Genomic DNA, 20,751 nt, shown 5'->3' on the forward strand with positions numbered 1-20,751 from the left:
AAAAATAAACAAATAATGAAAATATAAAGTGCGTTTGTATATACAGTAACATTAAAAAATAAAGAAACCCATACAAGTATTACGCTTGTTTTAGCCATAAAATTTTCACGTTTTTAAAAAATATAAAAAATATAAAAAAAATAATATTTTTGCCAAATATTTGATAATATATATATATTTTTTTAAAAATTACTAATAAATATTGCCAAAAAAATTCTAGAACTGACAGTATAAACAAACTTATTCTTTAAAATATTTTGATAATTCAGATAAAAATACTTAACATTAGAAATATTAAAAAAAACACACTTACTAGTTTTTTTTGCAAAAAAATATCTATTTAAATTTACAATATAACAAATAAGACCAGCTAACAAGAGTCTATTTGGTTGTCCCTTTCGTTTGTGGTAAAAGATATTGGTTGATTATTAATTGAATTAAAATGTATTGTGTTGCACTTTGCATATATTTCAGAATGAACTATAATTTACAATGAAATCATAGGTTCATAAAATATATGTTATATTGACTTATATAATATATATAACCAATCTAATCTATATAATAAATATCTAATCTAAACTATAAATTGAATAGTAATAGCCCTCCAAACTCAAATAATACCGCAAAAAAACTATTTTGAGTTTGCAGCCAAAATTGTAGAGTCAAATTAAACCAGAAACAATACTGTTAACTAAAGTCGCAGACAAAACTCAACGAATCAGAGAAAAAAATAAAACTTGCTTATAAGAGTTGAGCCTAAAAAATGTGACTCTCAATGCAATTGCGAACGGAGCTATGAATAGAATAACAAAAAACAATCAAATGTCGAACATATATTTTGTTAAAATTTAAAAAAAAATTGATAAAAATTTATATGCTAACAATCACAGCCGGATTTCAAAATCAAAAGACCTCGGAAAACATTCCAAATCAAATGTACACAATAAAACAAACTCTAATATCATATTATAATTTGCAGAAATTTCAAAGTAACATATAATTAATAATGAAATCAAGAACTACAAATATGACTTGATAAACTCAATATTACAAAAGAAACACAATATATAAACATAATCACACAGTGTATATATATATATAATATATTTTAGAAGTAAAAAAAATCAATAATTCAACACATAATATTAATTTTATACTATGAGCATGCATACCTTTTCTAACCTAAAAATACCTCAAATTACAAACCCCCAAACCTAACTATATATAAATCAAAACGAACAATCTCAAAATTATTTATATATTTCTCTAAACCATTGTCTACTAACATTAGCAACATCAATTTAATCATCCAAAACAAAATTCAATACAACCTATTCCTAAGTAGCAAGACACATATCTCAACCCCAAATCAAAAGAATCGAATGCAACCAATAAAACCCACATAAATCTAAGCCCGATCCAAATTAAAACCCCAAGACATAAGTTAATTCGCGTTCGCATCAATCACAATTTCATTCAAAAAAGAATTATCAAACAAAAAATGAACAGATTAACACTAAAAACAAAAGCTGGAACTAAATTAAGGCAAATAAAATTTGAGTTAATACACAATGGCACAAGCCTAAAAATCTGAGACTGGATAATACAAGGTAAAACCAATTAAAACAAACAGCCTAAGGTGAAACAAAATTAAACCGAATACGAAGGCTAAGCAGCAACAAAGCATAATGACATAACTAAAACCTAAAAACTCAGTTTGCAGCAGAGCTAAAGCAGAAAAACAAAATTCAAAATAAAAATTACACAAAAAGAACACATACTCACAACACAACCATACGAATTAGCTTAAATAAGCAACAATAAAACAAGAAACGGTTCGAAAACACACATTAATAACAACGAAGTGAATCAACTACTCTAGTTTTTTTGTTGCTTCGAAATTCAAACTTCCCGCATCTTCCTCCTCACACTTACTACGAATCAATGGAGACCAGCAATGAACCACATGGAATCAACCTTTGGAAAAACAACAAGAAAGAATAAGCAATCAAACAAAAATGAATAGATCAACACTACAAACAAAAGCTGGAACTAAACTAATGCAAATAAAATTGGAGCTAAAACACTATTACAACATAAACTTAAAAGTAAGATTAGCTAACACAAAGGTAAAGCTAATCATAACTAAGCAGGCTAAGATGAAAGTATGAAACAAAACTAAACCAAGTACAAAAGCTAAGCAGCAAAAAAGACATGATAAAACAACAAAACATCAGACAACTGAAAACTAAACTAAAAATTCAGCATGCGCCAGATACAGACCTAAAGCAGAGCATCAAAATTGAAAACAAAAACCACAAAAAGAACACATAATCACCCACGAGCCTATGCTAAAACTGGAATTAATACTAAGCTTAGCTCCAGCTAAAACATACTCACAATCAAAGATGAACAATGCTAACTATCGAATTAACACTAATTAACCTTAGCTAAACTAATGAACACAACAAATAAACCTATGAAACAAAAACTTAAGCAGATGTAACGCGATGAAAAATAAACTATGTAGTACCTTACCATAAACCAAACCAGATACAAGAATGAAAATAAAGAAATGTACATTAAGAGAGTCCTCCAGTCTCCAGTATCTGTGGAATGTGGATGATGGAATAACAGATGAGATAGGAGCTGATGTTTCCTCATGCACTGTACCTAAAGGGCAGCCTAACCGAAAAGGCTAGGTTAAAACAAACTCAATAAATAAGGACAAACAGTAGAAGGCAAACCAAAAGGAGTTCTTATCTCCAAGAATACTAATATTGTCTTCCGTCACATTCCAAGAAGTGGAAATAATCTTACAGATTTCCTTGCTAAGCATAGAGAGCTTCTATCGAGATCTCCTGTGTTTTCTCCCCTCTCAATCTCTCATTTCCTCCTACGAGTTTTGACAAACTGATTGTTAATTGTATTTAACATGTAAAAATGTTATTGATAAGAATGCTGACAATTTAGATAAAAATAAGGATCTTATTTTTTTCCCTAGTAGATGTACTCCCTCCTTTATGTCAGATTGAAGAGTTTTGCCTCCACGGCTCCCCCTCCTACCCTGGATCCTTTTGTAACCCTTGGAGCTTAAAAAATATAAAATAAAATAAAAAATATAGTCTATGTTCTGATTTTAAATATAGCAACATCAATGTGGTATGAATGCAATATTTCAGCAAGTTTCTCTGTCATGAACATACGAGTACTTAATATTACCAAGCAAATCCTTCACAAGATATGCAGATGTTTCTATTTAGTGAACATCTGTCAGGAGTTCAAATTTAGATTGCGTATTGTGGTCCAACTCCAACTCTAATTCAATTTAATAATTATCTTAGCATTATACTATTACAGCACTTACTCAAAGAAGACGCTTAGGCTACATATTGCTATAAGTGGAAACTTGCTGAAAAAATTCCATGGTCCAAAGTCGAACAGAGTTCGTAAATCCCCCTATCACAGTGTCAACCTTAATAGACTCCAAAAACTCGCTCATTGGTAGAAGAATTTTAAAACTAAAAAAACAAACAAACAAACATTATGCAAATGTCAAGTGAATATATACTTCCAATTTGATCTATGAATAAAGATAGATTTAATTGCTTGGTATCATCATCAGAGATAAATCATATGATTATTCTTATCACACACACTAGCGCTATAGTTGCATATCAATCCATTTCTTTTGCTAACAGACTACCTTATTGATCCTTTAAATTCCTTTTCTTTTTTTTTTCTATTTATGAAGAATTAAATGCCAAGCAATAGTAACTTATCACACACATTAACGATATAGTTGCATATCAATCCATTTTCTTTTGCTAATAGACTACCTTATTGATCCTTAAAATTCCCTTTTTTTTCTTTTTTTTTTTTTTCTATTTATGAAGAATTAAATCCCAAGCAATAGTAAAAGTATAAAGGTAATAAATGCCAAAGATTTTTACCTTCCAACCATCTTTTTGGAGCATTGAGTACTCTAATATAATGTGTAAAAGTTTGTGGAGGAAGTCCTCTACCTCTTTCAAGCTTCACAAATTGGCCTTTTTAGCTCCATTCAAGCCATTCTTCATGCTTAGGGAGGGCAATGGGTCCAGATTGACCCAATACACAACCCAAAACCAATTCATTTAATTGAGATCGGGTCCAACTATTTGAGTATTGCGTCCGGTTTGGGTCGGGTACAGTAGAAAAACAATCGGGTGAGGTCAGATCACGGTTTTTATATCATTTTCACTGCCAGCGCTGCTGCCTGCTACGCCGCCACTGCCTGCTACCAAAGCAACATTGCTATTTTTTATATATAAATTTTTTCCATACCCTTGGTCCTCGGGCCTTTATTGTGTCTTGCAGGTCTTCATCGGATAGGATCCAGGTAGCGTTGGGTCCAAACAAGTTTGGGTCTGATCGGGTCTTGGATATTAGAAAATATTCAGATTGGGTCTTGGGTCCTTGCAAACGCGACCCATTGTCATCCCTATGCATGCTTGTCAGGCTACTTCTATTTTCTGGATGAATACATGCCAAGATCAGAAGATCCTGAAATCAAATAAATAGAAACATAAGAACTCATAAAAGAATTTGTAGAAAGGAGTATGGAAAATCATTTTATACTTTACAACTTTTTTGTCACTTCCACATACCCATAAAAGATCAGTGTGACTGTGTGGTTCCTCAAATTGAAAACTTTCTAAACAATGAAATTGTAGAATCAAATACTAAATATTTACAATCAACAGTCACAGAGACAGAGAGCAGGTGTGGCAAAAGTTAGATGGCTTTTAGGCGAAGCCTTGTAAACATATGTTATGCCATGTGTTCATGATAACCAACTTAAGAAGAAAACAATGAAAAGAACAGAGTCCAAAAATGTAGAAGAAAATAAGGAAATGACAAATACCACACAATTGCTTGGAATTCAATTGATCCCAACATTAACTTTCTTTGTGGGAGAGTCCTGAGTTACCCCTTCTATTTAACTAATATATAAGCCTCTCTAATTATCTTCGCTGATCACACATATCTTTCATGTCTCTCCCACCACTCATCCCAAGCCCAAAAACATATGGATGGCATACAAAAGGAAAATAGAGAAGAAAGAATAGGTCGTAGGAGAGATGAGTGATAGAGACAAGAAAAAGGCTGGTTTAATCTGAATTCATCAAATCACAATAGGTAATGTTAGTAGCAGGACACAACTAAGCACCTTTAGCGCTCAGCTTTGCAAAGTTGTTGATGCATATGGAAGAGATCGATGAACAAAATCTGGAAGTGCACATAACAATGGCTTGAATCATGGAAGTTCAGTCCATTATTGGCTGAAGACTAGTTTATCTGAAACACCATAAAGATCACTCAGGTACTCAATTAAGGAAGTACAAACCTTCTCGCAAAGAACATCACAGATACGCATTTTAGTATAACACAAACTTCTTAAGAGTAATAATGCCGCAATGCAACTAAAAATTTAAAACAGATTTGGCCATAATGGAGCAAGGGCTACATCAATTATTAAGCATAACATGGTCTTTTATCATTCAAGAATTTCAGTAAATAGCTCAAGATGGTTATATAATTTGCATTATGTGTGTGGTTTATATTATCAAGTAAAATAGGTAAGTACAAAAATTTTAGAACAATTTTATTTGTGACAGCAATCTAGGTAGCAGTACTGTTCATTCTAGAAGTAAAAATGGACCAAATTCTAGCATGCCAATAAAAAAGCCACACACACATATATATGTGTAAGGGGAAAAAGAGAAAAAACATAACTGCGGCATCAAGAAAGAAAACATACTGAGGCGGTCAATAATGCCACCAGAGGTCATAAGAAGGTTTGGTGCTACTTGGAAAGCCTTTTTTGGACAAAAGAGGAGAGAAACCTTATTGACAAACATGGAACCTCCACCATCAAGCAAAACAATAAGACTACTTTGCTTGATACATTTCGAGGGGCAGGTGCATCAAACTTGGAAACAAATGACCAGATATCATTAAAGCTCTCGCTCAAAAGATCTATTTATTATGGCCTACAACGATACCATCACTTTTTTCAAGATTGTACACATTGCTCAATGCATTTTCAGTACCTAATGAATAATTTATATCACTCATGTTTCCATGGGAAGGATCTCTGGATACACCATGACTTATCTACAGGTTCAGAAGCATTTTCATCTAGTGTCAAATCATTTGTTTCTAAAGATCCCTTACCAGTTTCTTCTGTAGCAATATCTATGTCTGCCTCATTATGTTCCCTTACGTGTCAAGGAATGAATGCATACTCCCAAACAAAACTAAAACCAACATGCTCCCATACTACATCAAAACTAACTAAATAACACAAATTGTCACAAGGTTCTACTCAGTTAACGGCAGAGCATTCATTCTTTAGAAGTTATCCAACATCCTTCACCAGTTTTTCCTACTGCTATTTTGAATTCCGTTATGCATGATGATAACATAGTTAGCTAATAAATTCTCAGACACAATTATTACAGGATACAAAGAAACCTTAAACTTGTTGTTCCTCTTCTGGTGGCTCTTCCTCTTCCTAAAGAAGGTTCTCTCGGTTATCATGAGCCCAGAAACCTTGCACATCTACAAGCATGCTCACAACTGTGCCCCCCTGTTTGCACGCAAGCATATCCGCAAGAGTTATTTTCAGTGGATCGGCAGGTTTCACCATATCCCAGATTTTATTGCGTACATCCTCGACACACAGCTCATAGTTCCCACCCTCAATCCATTTCTTTTGTACGTCCCTGTTTCATTGTGGGATTGTATGTAATGAAATGTTTCATAAGAACACACATTATTGGACACACCCACCAGATTAGATCTTCATTGAGCACTAGGAGTTGCAGCAATGTTCTTTGATTATTTATAAAATGCATACAAACAAAAATAATTTTAAGGATTTAGGAGAGAGTTTGATTTATCTGAACCTGAAGAGTGTGTGGATATCAGCAGTTGTGACAAATCCCCTTCCCTGAAGATCAAGACACCTAGATAAGTATGTCAATCCTTCTGGAGTGTCTTTGTTTTCTAAAGCTAAAACAAAGTCGAGAAAATTCTCGAAATCCATCTCCCCAGTGTTTCCACCACCACTTGTCCCATGTGGTACGTTCTCATCAAACACTGTGCAAGTACAATAAAGTGTGTTATTGAGAGACAGCACAGTTAACAGCTCTTGTGTATACAAAATTTCCAGTGGGCATAACAAGACATGAATTGGAGCCCATAAAATAACATTTCGCTAAAGTATAAACGTCTATGACTATATTTGGGTTGATGGAAAGAATTTGAACATCAGAAGACACTGCTCTAATAACATGTCAGAATAGTCTGTTAAGCAACAAATAATCAGTAATAATCTCATAAGTTCACAAACAGACCACACCAGTGACTACAACCTTGGTTTTATCAATAAAAATTGAAACCATTCCCATAGCTTTTCCATGACTCCAATCCCAATATTTGTGTTTCTAAAAACTGTTTTCAATTTAGTTCTTGATTCCAAAATTCCAACCAGAACTAGAACTAAGAGCATAACTAGGTGTCACTACTTACTCATTCTGTGAGTGCCTAATTTCAGATATGAAGTTTTATTTGGAAACATAACAGAGGAGCTACACAAATGCACAATTTTTTATATAAACAATAGTAAAGATCACTATATGTAGGATTATGGGCGAGTGCGCATATGAAATGGCTATTGTGAAATTGATATGTAGGAGCTGAAACAAAGATAAAAGGATGAGCAGAAGGATGCTCATAAAGTGTCACTGAGGCACATTCGAACAGTAGTCCAGGGGGCAAAAAATATCAAATAAATAAATAAAAGTTAGAAGATAGTCGAAGGAGGGATTTCAGTTTTAACCTCTCTCAATGAAGATATCAGTCAATGTTCCATCTGCATAATCTCGAAGCTCCTGTTTGCTTAATGTTCCATTCATATCTTTATCAAGAGCTAGGAACATATCTGAAGAAACATAAGTTTACAAAGACAGGCATTTCAGACATCAAAAACACTTCTACACTTCCAGAAGCACAAGAGAATAAAACGCACAAATTAGATATGGTCCCCATTCTAACAATTGCACACATTTGCCAGAAGTATGAGAATTATATACTTATGAATGAGATATATGAAAAGAGGTAGAAGAATTGTTGAAATATAACCATTGAGATTATCCAAATATACAAATGAATCAAGTACAGAATCAAATTAACTTTCTTAGAATGCAAAAAGAAGGCATGCAACTGATTTGGAGCATCGGGGTGGCGAAGCCACGGCCGTTGTTGGTCTACAGCCGATGGCGTCGCGGCGAACGGGATGGGCCGGCAGTGGTTTAGTTATTTATCCTTATTATTTATTATTTGTTATTGTCGTGTTTTATTAGTTATGGGCCTAATTGTTAAGCTTAGGGTTAATCGTTATTTAAGTGTGTGGTGAAGACATTAGCATATTTGATTATTGAGAAAATAAATAGGAGCCTTCCGGCTATTTGGCAAACGTGTTGCCTTTAATTCTTTGAGTGCTAACAATTGGTGCGGTAAGCGTGGAACACTCACCCGGGATGACGAACACACGCAATGAACAAAGATTTGAGGATTTGGAGAATAGACCGGCGGAGATGAGGCAGAGACGAAGACTATGGCGAAGGATCAGGCAAGGGTAACCGAGCAGCTGAAGGAGATCGCTTGTACCTTGGCCAGACTAACGGCTTCCGTCACTTCCACCCCGCGACAGTAGGTGGGCGATGATGTGGTAGACTCGGCCTTGACCGAGGCGGGGTGTGAGATTAGGGCTGAAGAAGAGGGATCTGACACCACCATCGCTGCCCTCCTTTGACGAGGCAGATCCAATCAGTTGGTTAGCGAGGGCCAACCAGCAGTTCGAGTTGCACCATACAGCCGAGCAGTTGAAATTGGCCGCTGCAATGGTGGCGATGGAGGAATTGGCACTATACTAGTTTTCGTGGATTCGATCCATAAAGCTGAATATGACGGGTGGAATTTTCTCGGGCTCCGACAAACCGATTTGATGCTCATTTTAAGGGAAGCCCCTTCGAGAGGTTAGGGGCGGTTGCGCAAACAGGCATGGTGGAGGAATACTCCAACTTGTTTGTTCAGTTGGCCAATCAGGTTCCGGGTTTGAGTGATGAATATTATTTGGGATACTTTATAAAGGTGTAGTCAGAAGAGATTTGAGGTTCTCTCCATTCATGCGGCCGCAAGATTTGGAGAAGGCGATGGACCTAACAAGAGATGTGGAGTCAAATTTGGCAATTGTGGGTAGGGACCGAGGTTGGAGGGCTAACAGTAGTACGTTCACGCAGCCTGCTTCCTACGGCCGGCCTACATCAGGGTAGAGTTTTTCCTCGGGACCGAGGCCTAGCATGCCTCAGTCGGTGGGGTTCACGGGGTCTTCTGGCCTAAGACCCCCGCAGCGAATTCAACCAGCACGGTCGTTCTCCGGGCTGCAGTCGGCCGCTCGATATTTCTCCCGCATGCCTTCTCAAGAGACGGCGGAACTTCAAACGAAAAGTTTATGCTTTCGCTGTAAAAAAACGTATATGTCAGGGCATCAATGCCCCATGCGGCAACTGAATGTATTGATAGCAGAGAAGGACGAGGCGTTAGATCTACACTGTTTTGAGTTTCATGGTGATCCTAATCGGCAAGAAGAGGGAGCAGCCGTAGTCTTGCCGAAAAATGGGGAGAATGAGGAGGCCGTGTTGCCAATGTACTCGATGACGTGGCTCACCGGGCTCTGAAACTTAAGCTTCGTGGGAGAAATGCTTGGGCTTCGGGTTACGGCGTTGGTTGACAATGGTACTAGCCATAATTTCATCTAGAGTCTCGTGGTGGCGGAGCTCGATTTGAAGCCTAATGAGTTGAGCCGGTTCGGGGTTCAGCTGGGCGATGGGCGGCACTTGGAGTCGGCGGGGATATGCCGCAATATCGGGTTTTCAATGGCCGGTCTCGAGTTAAAAGCGGATTTTCACATTTTTCCGCTAGGTGGAGTAGACGACATCATTGGGGTAGCGTGGTTGGCGACACTTGGGGAAATTAAGACAAAATGGGCCAAATTGACGATGTCATTTGTTTTTTAAGGAAGGCGAGTGCATTTAAGGGGAGATCCAGCTCTGTGTAGGGGACCATTGGGGTCCGTGCGTTGGTTCGAATGGAGGAAGTGGAGTTGTTGGTTATGGTAGTATTGGGGCCGCTGCTAGGGGTGCCGGAGCCTGCAGGGGAGGCTATCGCAAAGGTTTTATCACAATTTGAGAGGGTCTTCGGTGATCCAGAGGAGCTGTCCCCGACTCGCGGTACCGAGCACAGGGTCAAGTTGGCGCCAGGTTTGAGGCTTGTATCGGTGAGGTCATATCGCTATTGTCAGGTGCAGAAGAATGAGATTGAGCGAATGTTTGCGGACATGCTCCTAACCAGAATCATCCAACCCATTCAACAGCCCGGTGTTGTTAGTTAAGAAAACATATGGTAGCTGGCGTTTCTGTGTGGACTATTGGGAGCTTAATAAGGTGACAGTGCTGAATAAGTACCCCATTCCCGCTATTTCTGAGTTATTAGATAAGCTGTCGGAAGCGGTGATATTTTCAAAGATTGACCTGGGTTTCAGATACCACTAGATTCGGGTAAAGGATCGTGATATTTATAAAACGGTGTTTAGCACTCATAGTGGTCACTATGAGTTCCTGCTTATGCCATTTGGGCTGACTAACGTACCGGAAACCTTTCAATCCGCTATGAATGATCTTTTTCAACCTTGTCTTAGGAAATTTGTGCTCGTAACTTTTGATAACATTTTGGTTTACAGAAGGTCTTGGCAGCAGCGTAAGGACCACTTGAGATAGGTCCTATAGGTCTTGCAAGATAATATGTATAAAGCAAACCGAAAGAAATGCTCATTTGGTTGCTCGAAGTTCTGAGTATTTAGGTCATGTGATATCAGGGTTGGGGTAGAGATGGATCCAGAAAAAATACGGGTGGTTGTGGAGTGGCCTGGTCCTTCCAGTGTCCGTGATATTACCGGTTATTATCGCCGGTTCGTTCAGGGGTATGGGCAGATTGCACGACCTTACAGACTTAAGAAGACTGTTTTTGTTCTGTTCACTTGGACAGAAGCGGCCGAGAGAGGCGTTTCAAACGTTAAAATCGGCTTTGACAATGGCTCCGGTTTTGGCGATGCCAGATTTCCGGAAGTGGTTCGTGATTTGAGTGTGAAACCTCCGGGTCTGGGATTGGCGCCGTGCATATGCAGGAGGAGCGTATAATCGCTTACTTCAGTAAGTCCTTGGCCAAAAAAACCCTTACGCGGTCAACATTCGAGAGGGAGATGATGAGGTTGGTTTTCGCAGTGCGGCATTGGAGGCCGTATTTGGTGGGTCGCCAGTTTACGGTGAGAACTCCTCTCACAGAAGATCGTTACGCCCTCTTAGCAAAATTGGGTGGCAAAATTATTGGGCTATGATTTTGTTATTGAGTACAAGCCCAGTGCGGCCAACTCGGCGGTGGATGCGCTTTCTCGGAAGGGGAATGAAAGCGTCTTGTTAGCACTCAGTAGTACAGATTGGGGTGAGTTGGGGGATGTGCTATCCGAGCAAGACACGTGATAGCTTCGTTCAGAGCGTTGTTGCTGATCTCCGTCGGGATCCGAGCATTCGACCAGGGTTTGAGGCGGTCGACGGAAAATTGCTCTATAAGAGCCGCATTGTGCTGGCCTCTGACTCGGTGTAGATTCCAAAACCATTTCAGGAATTCCACGACACCTCTTTGGGAGGCCATGCTGGAGCTCTGCAGACGTATAAGAGGATCGCTTCGAGTGTTTATTGGAAAGGCATATTCCGGGCAGTACAGGACTACGTGGCAAAATACTTGATCTGCCAGAAGGCGAAATACAAGGCTCTGTCATCGGCCGGGTTGTTGCAGCCGTTACCGGTTCTGGATCTCATTTGGGAGGATGTTTCAATGGATTTCATCACCACGTTGACGAAGTCTCAGGGGTATAGCTCGGTGATGGTAGTGGTTAATCGCCTCTCCAAGTATGGTCATTTTATAGCACTAAAAGACAATCTCACGGCAAGGTAGGTGGCCGAGGCCTTCATGCGTGAGGTGGTCCGTTTGCATGGAATTCCACGGTCCATTGTCAGTGACCGGGATCCTTTATTTGTCAGCGTTTTCTGGAAGGAGCTTTTCAAGTTGTCGGGAACTCAGCTCAAGTTTAGTTCTGCGTATCATCCTGAAACGGATGGTCAAACAGAGGTGCTTAACAAGGTGTTTGAGGACTTATTTGGGTTGTTTTACAGGGGAGCAACCAAAGAGGTGGGTGAACTGGCTGCCCTGAGCGGGATATTCGTACAATATGGTGTTCCAGACTGCAGCAAAATTAACGTCATTCGAAGTTGTGTATGGGTGGCAATTCCCCACGCTCCGGAGGAAATTGCCAGGTGAGTGTCGCACGGTGGCGGTGGCTAAAATGCTTCAGAGCTGAGATCGGATGTTGACTCGTCTACATGACAATTTGATAACGTGCGAGGAAGAGAATGGTGCGTTCGACCAACCGTCATCGCCGCAATGTCAGTTATGGGGTGGGCAACCGGGAGTTTTTGAAAGCGCGTCCCCATCGACAGACGTCGCTGGCCAGCAAACAACACAAGCTCGCCGCCAAGTTCTTTGGGCTATATGAAGTGGTGGCATGCATTGGCCCTACTGCCTACAAGTTGGGGCTGCCGGAGACCAGCCGCATTCATCCAATTTTCCATGTTTCGCAGCTTAAGAGAGTTATTGGTGACCATGCAGTGGAGGCCAGCTTACCGGATTCCTTGGAGTTTCTAGAGGTTCCTGTGTTCGAACCCGAGGCGGTGTTGGCAAGGCAGAGCGTGGAAGAGGTTGGTGTTAAGGTGGAACAATTGTTGGTACGTTGAGTTGGTCAGCCGGAGGAGGACGCAAGCTAGATGAGCGGGCGTGAGTTCCAACTGCAGTTTCCTTGGTTCAACCTTGGGGACAAGGTTGTTCTCGAGGGTGAGGGAGTTGATGTGGAGCAAGGGGTCGGGGTGGCGCAGCCACGGCCGTTGTTGGTCTACGGCCGACTGCGTCGCTGCGAGCGGGCTAGGCCGGCAGTGATTTAGTTATTTATCCTTATTATTGTATTATTTGTTATTGTTGTGTTTTTATTAGTTGTGGACCTAATTGTTGGGCTTAGGGTTAATTGTTATTCAAGTGTGGTGACGACATTGTTGAGCATCTTTGATTATTGAGAAAATAAACAGAGCCTTATGGCTATTTGGCAAACGCGTTGCGTTTGATTCTTTGAGTGCTAACAGCAACATAATAGGAGAGAGACTCTGTTCAGCAAGATCAATCAATAGCCAAAATTTAAACAGTTACTTAAACCTAGATTTGAATAAGCATATATTACATGATCTCAAGGATAAAATTTAATGAATGGATACGAAACTAATCCCACATCTAACAAGAGTCAAAACGCTTAAATAGACCTCATAGCTGGAAATTGTTTTCAGTTCAAAACTGGAGGGGAAAGAAGATCTCTAAGATTGACAACGAAAAATAAAATAAGAATTAACATCATGAATTAGTACTTATTCTCCAGTAAATTATAAAGAAAGAACAGCACTTACCAATATGTTACAATAATAGCAGCATCAATGAAACATGCATATTATACATATCTAGCAATAACCTCAGAGGACTTACCACAGATACGTTGAGCAGATGTCAAAGAGAACCAATTTTCACCCTGTTCAGTAGCAGTAGCTTCTTCCTCACTTTCCTGAGTGCAGATAAAAATTAAACAAATCAATGTTTCAGAAGTTACAAGAAGCAACAGAATGCCTGATGAGATCCAAAATATTAATTCAACAGAAGAGAAAAAAAAAAAGGAAGGTTATCTAATACGAAACTTGAAAAATCAAATCCATTGTAGATGAGAAGAACACATTTTGACAATACAGAACAGTGGAGCCAAATTGAAACTTTAAAAAACTTGCCTTAAAAATTGAACGCATGCCTAAATCTTACTATTATTATTATTATTTCATTTATCATGTATTGAATCGTTTTCCAATAAACTAACATCAAGTATACCTGGTGCAGTTCCATTAGCTCCTGGAGACTATTACTAAGCAACACCTTCGTTATGCAAGCATTACCTGCCATTAACCTCTAATTTTCACATGCCACCATCTTCAAATAAATTAGCATCAGAAAACTATAAAAACTTAGAGCCAACCTCGTTTATATGGATCACAGAAGAAAAAGAATTTGTGTGCAGCTATGCGACAGTACATTTGAACAAAATCTACAGGCATGTCCTTCAACTGAGCCAATTTTGGAATAAGTCCCCTTATATACGCCTCCAATTCCTATTTCATGAGATGATCATCAGATTTCTATCCATTATGAAAAGTGATCCATGGCACAAAAAAAGTGATAACTTACATGAGGTTGAAGAAAGCCATCAGAATCATCATCAAGCTCACTCATATCAATTCTTGCTTGAGTAAGTGCAACCTGGAGTTTAATGAAGTAATATCGAATGCAATTCCAGAACAAGTTTCATTTCATTCAGCCACTATTGTCAATCCACTTTTCTTGTGAACAGAAAGGACCTTAAATTCTTAATTGTTTGCTACTTTTTCAATGGCTTTATAACTGAAGATTAAGGGAAGAAGCTAAGGCATTAAGAGTTTAAAATTTTTGTTTCACTTTTCCCACAAGTTAGATAATTCTATAGACAGGTAGACCACAGTCATGGGTAGTATACAAAGCAAAAGGCGGAAACAGCTGTCCTAACAAATCAGCATGAAATGATAATGAGAAAAGTAATTTTCTGAAAGTATAAACAGTGCAGCAGAGTCAGCAGACTATACCGAGCGCATCACATAGAGATAAAAGGGGAGAATAGAAATTCTTCCAGATGCATCTTTCTCAAACTTCACGAAATTGGATGGACCAAAATACCGTTGGCATTTGGGGCCTATTTGTTCCGTGCATACAGCGGCAACATGGCAGAAGTCTTCATAATTAATCTAAACAATAAAAGATGAATAAATATCAGCAAAACTTCACTCAACCAACTAATCAGACATCATATTATTCATTGTAAGATACAAAAAATACTGCACAATCAGGTTGACAAACTACCAAAACAAGATCTTGCAGAAATAATAGTACACTCTTTTATCTTTCCAAATCCCAGCCAACATTCTGATGCAAACTTGACTTTCATTTAATGGCATTAACTAGCAGAGCAAAAACAAAGAGGCATTCATGAATTGCAAGCATGGAAAATACTACACAAATTCAAGGTCAATGAATGGTAACAGTTACATTGCTCAATGAACATCAGTATACCTTTTCAGCACCAGTTGCATCATCGATAACACAATTTTCCTTCAGGCGAACCCACATTGCATCCAGGTCATCAGCATTCAGCAGATGATCACATTGTTTCTGACAAGAGAAAACTCAATAATGTAATCACAAATCTAAAATAAAAACAACAAAAACCCAAGACAATTACCACAACGTAATTTATATTTTTTTGAATGTGAAAAACATCCCCAAAATAAATTGAATAAAATTAAGAACCACAGCTCACTCCTAAGGTAACACTAGAGTTCGACAAAACTTGTGAACAACGTTGAAAATGGCTAGTGCTAACTCACGATCGATGTCGACTCTGTTAAACAATGAAGACAGGAAAACAATCAGATCTACATACCAACACCTTATACAACAAACTAAATGACAAAGAATAAGATCTCCGTTACCTTGACAAACCTATAAATATTCCTACAAGAAGCAATCTCAGTAAGGATAAATGTACAGAAATAATTATGTTAAATCCGGGCCTGAAATTCAACGATGTTATATTACCAGGAAATGAGACACGAACCAAACTAGGAAAAGCAATTAAACAACTATAGAAACAAAAACACACACTCACACAGCCAAGTACCTTGAGAAAACGATATTTGGCCAGCCTGTGAACCCTATGGTTGATGGAACCATCGTCAGGTTTCTGTAAAAGCAGAATCCATGAGCTTAGCCGAAGAACAACAACGCATAATTGAAAAACCTAATATGAAAGTTTCCGATCAAAAAAAAAAAAAAAAACCTAATATGAAAGTGAATTATACCCTTAACAGAAGAACTACAAAAACTAATTAAAAGACCTAACACGAAGGTAAATATATCATACCTGTTTGTAGAAGCTAGGAATTGAATCAGCTTCCCCGCACTTCTGTTGCATGTCCTTAAAAATGTCCCGCAAAATCTCCTTGGTCTCCGATTCTACACGGAGCAAGAAAGAACCATCAATGTCAGCTCCGCCAATTGTTCCGCCTAAATAGCTAGGGTAAGCAAACGTCTAGAAATACCAATAATAGCTTCGTATCCTAAGCCGGTGCCGGATCCGATGAAGCGGCGAAGATTTCGAATCCAAAGCATGGCAGCCGACGCCGGTATCTTCTTGAGTGCCGCCGCTTCGCCGTCGCTTGACCCGCTGTCCATTTTCGATCAATTCCAAATCTCCTTCCGAGATCTCACCTGCAAAAAGCCACAATATATTTTAGGGGTTGGAGTCGGTGATTTGTGTTGCTCAAACCGCCTCTCTGCAGTCGCTACCATTCAGTTTCGGGAAATTAATGCCTTCGGTTGCTTGTATAATTGCTCTTTCAAATTCCAATGAAATATGTCAGTTGATCCAAAATATTTTTTTTAAATATGGTAAATATTCCAAAAATATATATAATATAATATTACATACATATATTAAGGGTGTGCTTGTTCGAGGGTTTGAATTTTGAGTTGTGATTTGAATAGTAAAAATTTTGAATTTAAATAGTTGTATGATGTTATATAAATAGGTCTTGATGTGATGTTTTAAATGTAAAATTGATTTTTAGTATAATATAAAAAATAAAAAATAGGTGTTTAATATGATGTTTTTTGGAGAAAAAAATGAAATGAATAGTGTATATTAAATCCAATCTCTCAAACAAACATACCCCACATATATATATAATATAATATATTCACTCAAAAAAAAATTAAACAATTGAATACAAAATATTATTATCTCTTTTCATCCGGTAGAAGTATGTTATTTTCATTGTAAATTTACAAAAAACTCTTCACGATGGACTATAAAATATTATTTTTTATATTATCTATATGATTATTATTATTATCTAACATAAAAAAAAATGATTTTAGTAAAATATATTTTCTTTATCCAGTGACAAAATATATTTATTTTTATTTTGAATTGTTCAGCTATAAAATATGGGTAAACTGTTTTTTAGTGCAATTATTGGACCCTTTATCGTTTTAGTCAATGTCGCAAACTAGGCCTATAAGTGAAAAATTTTTGTTGTTATAGTCCTCCGGCGCCGGAGACGCCCGCGTGGCTCGTCGAAAGGTGACGTGTCCGCTGGGTTAGCGACACCGGGCAGACACGTGGATTTTTTTTATTTTTTTTCTCTTTTTTAAATTTTTTTAAAAACTTATTTTTCATTTATTTTTAATTTATTTGTATTTTTTTATTTGGTCCAATTAAAAATAAATTAACATAAATGAAAAAATAAATAAATCCATGTTTCCGCCGGGTGTTGCTGACCCGGCGTACACGTTACATTTCGACGAGCCACGCGGGTGTTGCTGACCTGGCGGGACACCTGGCGGAGACGTCACATCCGGCGAGCCACGCGGGTGTCTCCGGCGCCGGAAGACTAAAACAACGAAAATTTTTCACTCATGGAACTAGCTTGCGACAGGCTCCACTTACGGGACTAAAATGATAAATGGTAACGGGACTAAAAAAACAGTTTACCCATAAAATATTAATATTTTTCTTTTTTACAAATATATTTATTTATCTTTCCATTATTACTTTTACACACGATAAAATAGAATTTTTACATTTTTTTTTTAAGTATTACTATATTTAAAATACTATTATTTCTTAAATTTTTACTCCAAAAATAGTAAATTTATACTTTTTATAATGGAAGAATTGAGTATCAAATTGGTGTTTTCGGTTACCAGTTAAATTATTGAGTTGAAAGTGATTAATGTAATTAATATTTTATTATGATGTAATATATATAAAATTTAAAATATGTGTTTAATTATTTTAATAATTATATCGTAACTAAATATATACAATATATATCAATAAAATTTTATATATTACAAATAAATAAAAAAATATAAATTTTTATTGATGATTAATATAAATTAATTTGCAAATAAATATGGAGTTTTTAATGAATATAAATATATTTGTTTATTGAGGAGGGTAATAGAAATTATAAATTCTGAATGAATTTTGACTGGATCCGTATGATGTAATATTTTTTTAAAAAAATTGAGAGCATAGTGTCAACATGGTCCCGGAAGCTAAATATCTCATTCAGTCATGCAATTGTATACTCATTTAACGGACATGAGTTTTAAAAAAATAAATAATTATTCTTACTTTTTATAGTAAAAAAGAAACAAAAATATAATAATATTTATTTTAAAAAATGATAATATTTTTTTATAACAATTAAAAAAAATAAAGTACATATTTAAACGACGGAATAAATATTAATTTTTTATATCATATTAAAATTACTTTAGATTTAAAATATCATCAATTTTTATTTAAATCATATTAAACAATTATTTTAAATTAAAATTTTACCATCCAAATCAAACTTTATACAAATATTTTTTCCAATTATATAATGTATAACTTATATAATTAAAATTTCGTTGCGTATAAGATCGGGCACAGACTGAAAAAGCCAATAAATCATCTGTGGTGAGAATATGGCGCACGACGATGGTGTGATTTTAATGACAAAGATGCGGGCAAGCGTCAACAAATTTTGACTCAATCGGAGAGATCTAGGGTTTTGATCAGTCAGTCGACCGATGTGAATAAAATTTCAAGAAGATTTGGATTTATTTAATCAATCTATTTTTGTAATTTAGTTCGATTTGATCAAATTGTAATTTTAAATTTTTAAAAATAAATAATAAATAATTACTCGGTTAGCGGTGCAAAATAGCCACGTGACACACACATCGGTTTCTACTGGCGACAAGTCATCATCGGGTGTTCACATCAACTTACGTCCAACTTTCCGGGAAGAAAGAAATTAAAAAAAAAATATCTGAAGATAAAATCATATTTTCATAGATTAATAAAAAAAAAAATTGTGTTAAAGAATGATAATGAATCGTTTACTCGACAAAAATTATATTTTTTTATTTTTAAAATTATATGAAAAAATAATTAAATTTTTTAAATATTTACTATAAATGTATGGTGCGTTGTTTTTGTAAAATAAATAAATAAATAAATAAAAATCAAACATATTCAAAAAATATATAAATTACAAACATTCATTATTTTTATAATATTTACACAATTTATTTTACATAAAAAATAATATTTTTTCAAATTATTTACGCAACAAACAACACCATATTTAAAATTTAAAATATAAATTAATTATTATATATTTTAATCTTTAACATACTCGGACTATGCACGAGTATAATGCAACTATAGAATTATCAATAAAATTGTACTATTACATCTGTCTCGTAACAAAAGTATCAATGAGTTTTTTTGTCGTATTGATAATAGTTTTTTATAATACAAATACAATAATATTTGTGAAGTAAATTATATAAATATAAAAATATTTTTAATGTTAAATACAGCTGTTGGATTTTATAAGGCAAATGTAGTATTTTTTTAATAAAAATATTTCAAAATAATAAACATACATATTCTAATAAAATTAACCATAAAAAGTTTTAAAAATATATATTAAACGGTGTCGTTCGGATACACATAATTGATCTTCTGCCTGAGGTAAGCAATTTCCTGGAAAATCTGGATCGATATTTTAACTCAGAATTAATTGTCAATTATAATAAATGTACTCATCAAAAAGACGCTAGTTGATGAACTATTGTAATAAATGTACAAACAAACAACTATCATATATCATACACATTATTCAAAATAAAATACCAAATACATTACACAACACATAACAAGATAATTGCATGCGTATGGTTCATTATTACTATTTATTAGGTCATCTCCGATCCAACGCTATTAATAATGCTGAGTTGAATTGGTTGATTTGGCGTCGGTTGCCGACGTAAAATCTAATATTAAAAATTGTCAATTTTTTACGTTACTTTATTATTATTATTATTATTATTATTATTATTGATCCTTTTTTTATTTTTTGTTTTTTAAAGTTATTATGAATTGTAAATATAAAGTAATGATTTTAAAATAATATATAAAATAAAATATTAAAGAATATTTTTTAGTAAAATTAAAGTTATAAATTAAAATAAAAATACTATAGCAATTGTAGTTTTTAAATTAAAATTATATAAATAAAATTTGTGAGTTGAAAATGACCTTATTAACCGTTATGCTCTTGTATTTGCACACATTAAATTATTTCTTTAGAAGATTTTAATATATCATCAATAATTAAAAACTTAAGAAATGAGTTAGACTTAGGCCCGATCTGCAATGATGAAGGGTCGACAAAAATAAACAAAAATATGTTCCAATGGATACTCAAGGATGATGAATCTCAGATAATTTGGAAGTCATAAATAGAAAAAAAAACTAATAATAATAATTTAATTTATTTTTTTCATGCA

At 35.7% G+C, this 20,751-nt stretch overlaps 1 protein-coding gene across 3 annotated transcripts; it reads right to left on the minus strand.

Annotated features, from left to right (window-relative positions):
- Positions 1-1,672: 1,672 nt before the first annotated feature.
- LOC127261654 (probable serine/threonine-protein phosphatase 2A regulatory subunit B'' subunit TON2) lies at positions 1,673-16,763 on the minus strand. 3 transcript variants are annotated; one of them, XM_051289953.1, is made up of 18 exons: positions 16,684-16,763; positions 16,437-16,605; positions 16,259-16,350; positions 16,016-16,078; positions 15,409-15,507; positions 14,925-15,083; positions 14,494-14,565; positions 14,285-14,417; positions 14,140-14,204; positions 13,750-13,825; positions 7,892-7,993; positions 6,957-7,149; positions 6,523-6,773; positions 5,216-5,343; positions 4,029-4,548; positions 2,824-3,095; positions 2,585-2,701; positions 1,673-1,980 (listed from the first exon to the last, which is right to left on the minus strand). In XM_051289953.1, the coding sequence occupies exons 2-13, from the start codon at positions 16,567-16,569 to the stop codon at positions 6,563-6,565; spliced, it is 1,398 nt and encodes a 465-aa protein (XP_051145910.1). In that variant the 5' UTR covers positions 16,570-16,605; positions 16,684-16,763; the 3' UTR covers positions 1,673-1,980; positions 2,585-2,701; positions 2,824-3,095; positions 4,029-4,548; positions 5,216-5,343; positions 6,523-6,562. The 3 variants fall into 3 exon arrangements, with proteins under 3 accessions (XP_051145910.1, XP_051145907.1, XP_051145918.1); XM_051289950.1 differs by lacking the exons at positions 5,216-5,343; positions 16,684-16,763 and having other exon boundaries at positions 16,437-16,677; XM_051289961.1 differs by lacking the exons at positions 5,216-5,343; positions 6,523-6,773; positions 16,684-16,763 and having other exon boundaries at positions 16,437-16,677.
- Between the last annotated feature and the right edge of the window lie 3,988 nt (positions 16,764-20,751).

Source organism: Andrographis paniculata, unplaced genomic scaffold (genome assembly GCF_009805555.1).
Source record: "Andrographis paniculata isolate CXL003 unplaced genomic scaffold, ASM980555v1 Contig15END, whole genome shotgun sequence".
NCBI lineage: Eukaryota > Viridiplantae > Streptophyta > Magnoliopsida > Lamiales > Acanthaceae > Andrographis > Andrographis paniculata.

Excerpts from the sequence above, each read along its gene's own strand:
- LOC127261654 (XM_051289953.1), bottom strand. The coding sequence starts at position 16,569 with ATGGACAGCGGGTCAAGCGACGGCGAAGCGGCGGCACTCAAGAAGATA. Across the intron at positions 7,994-13,749 it reads ATCTGCTCAACGTATCTGTG|ATATGTTCCTAGCTCTTGAT; the intron begins GTAAGTCCTCTG and ends ATGTTTCTTCAG. Across the intron at positions 7,150-7,891 it reads TGATATCTTCATTGAGAGAG|TGTTTGATGAGAACGTACCA; the intron begins GTTAAAACTGAA and ends GTACTTGCACAG.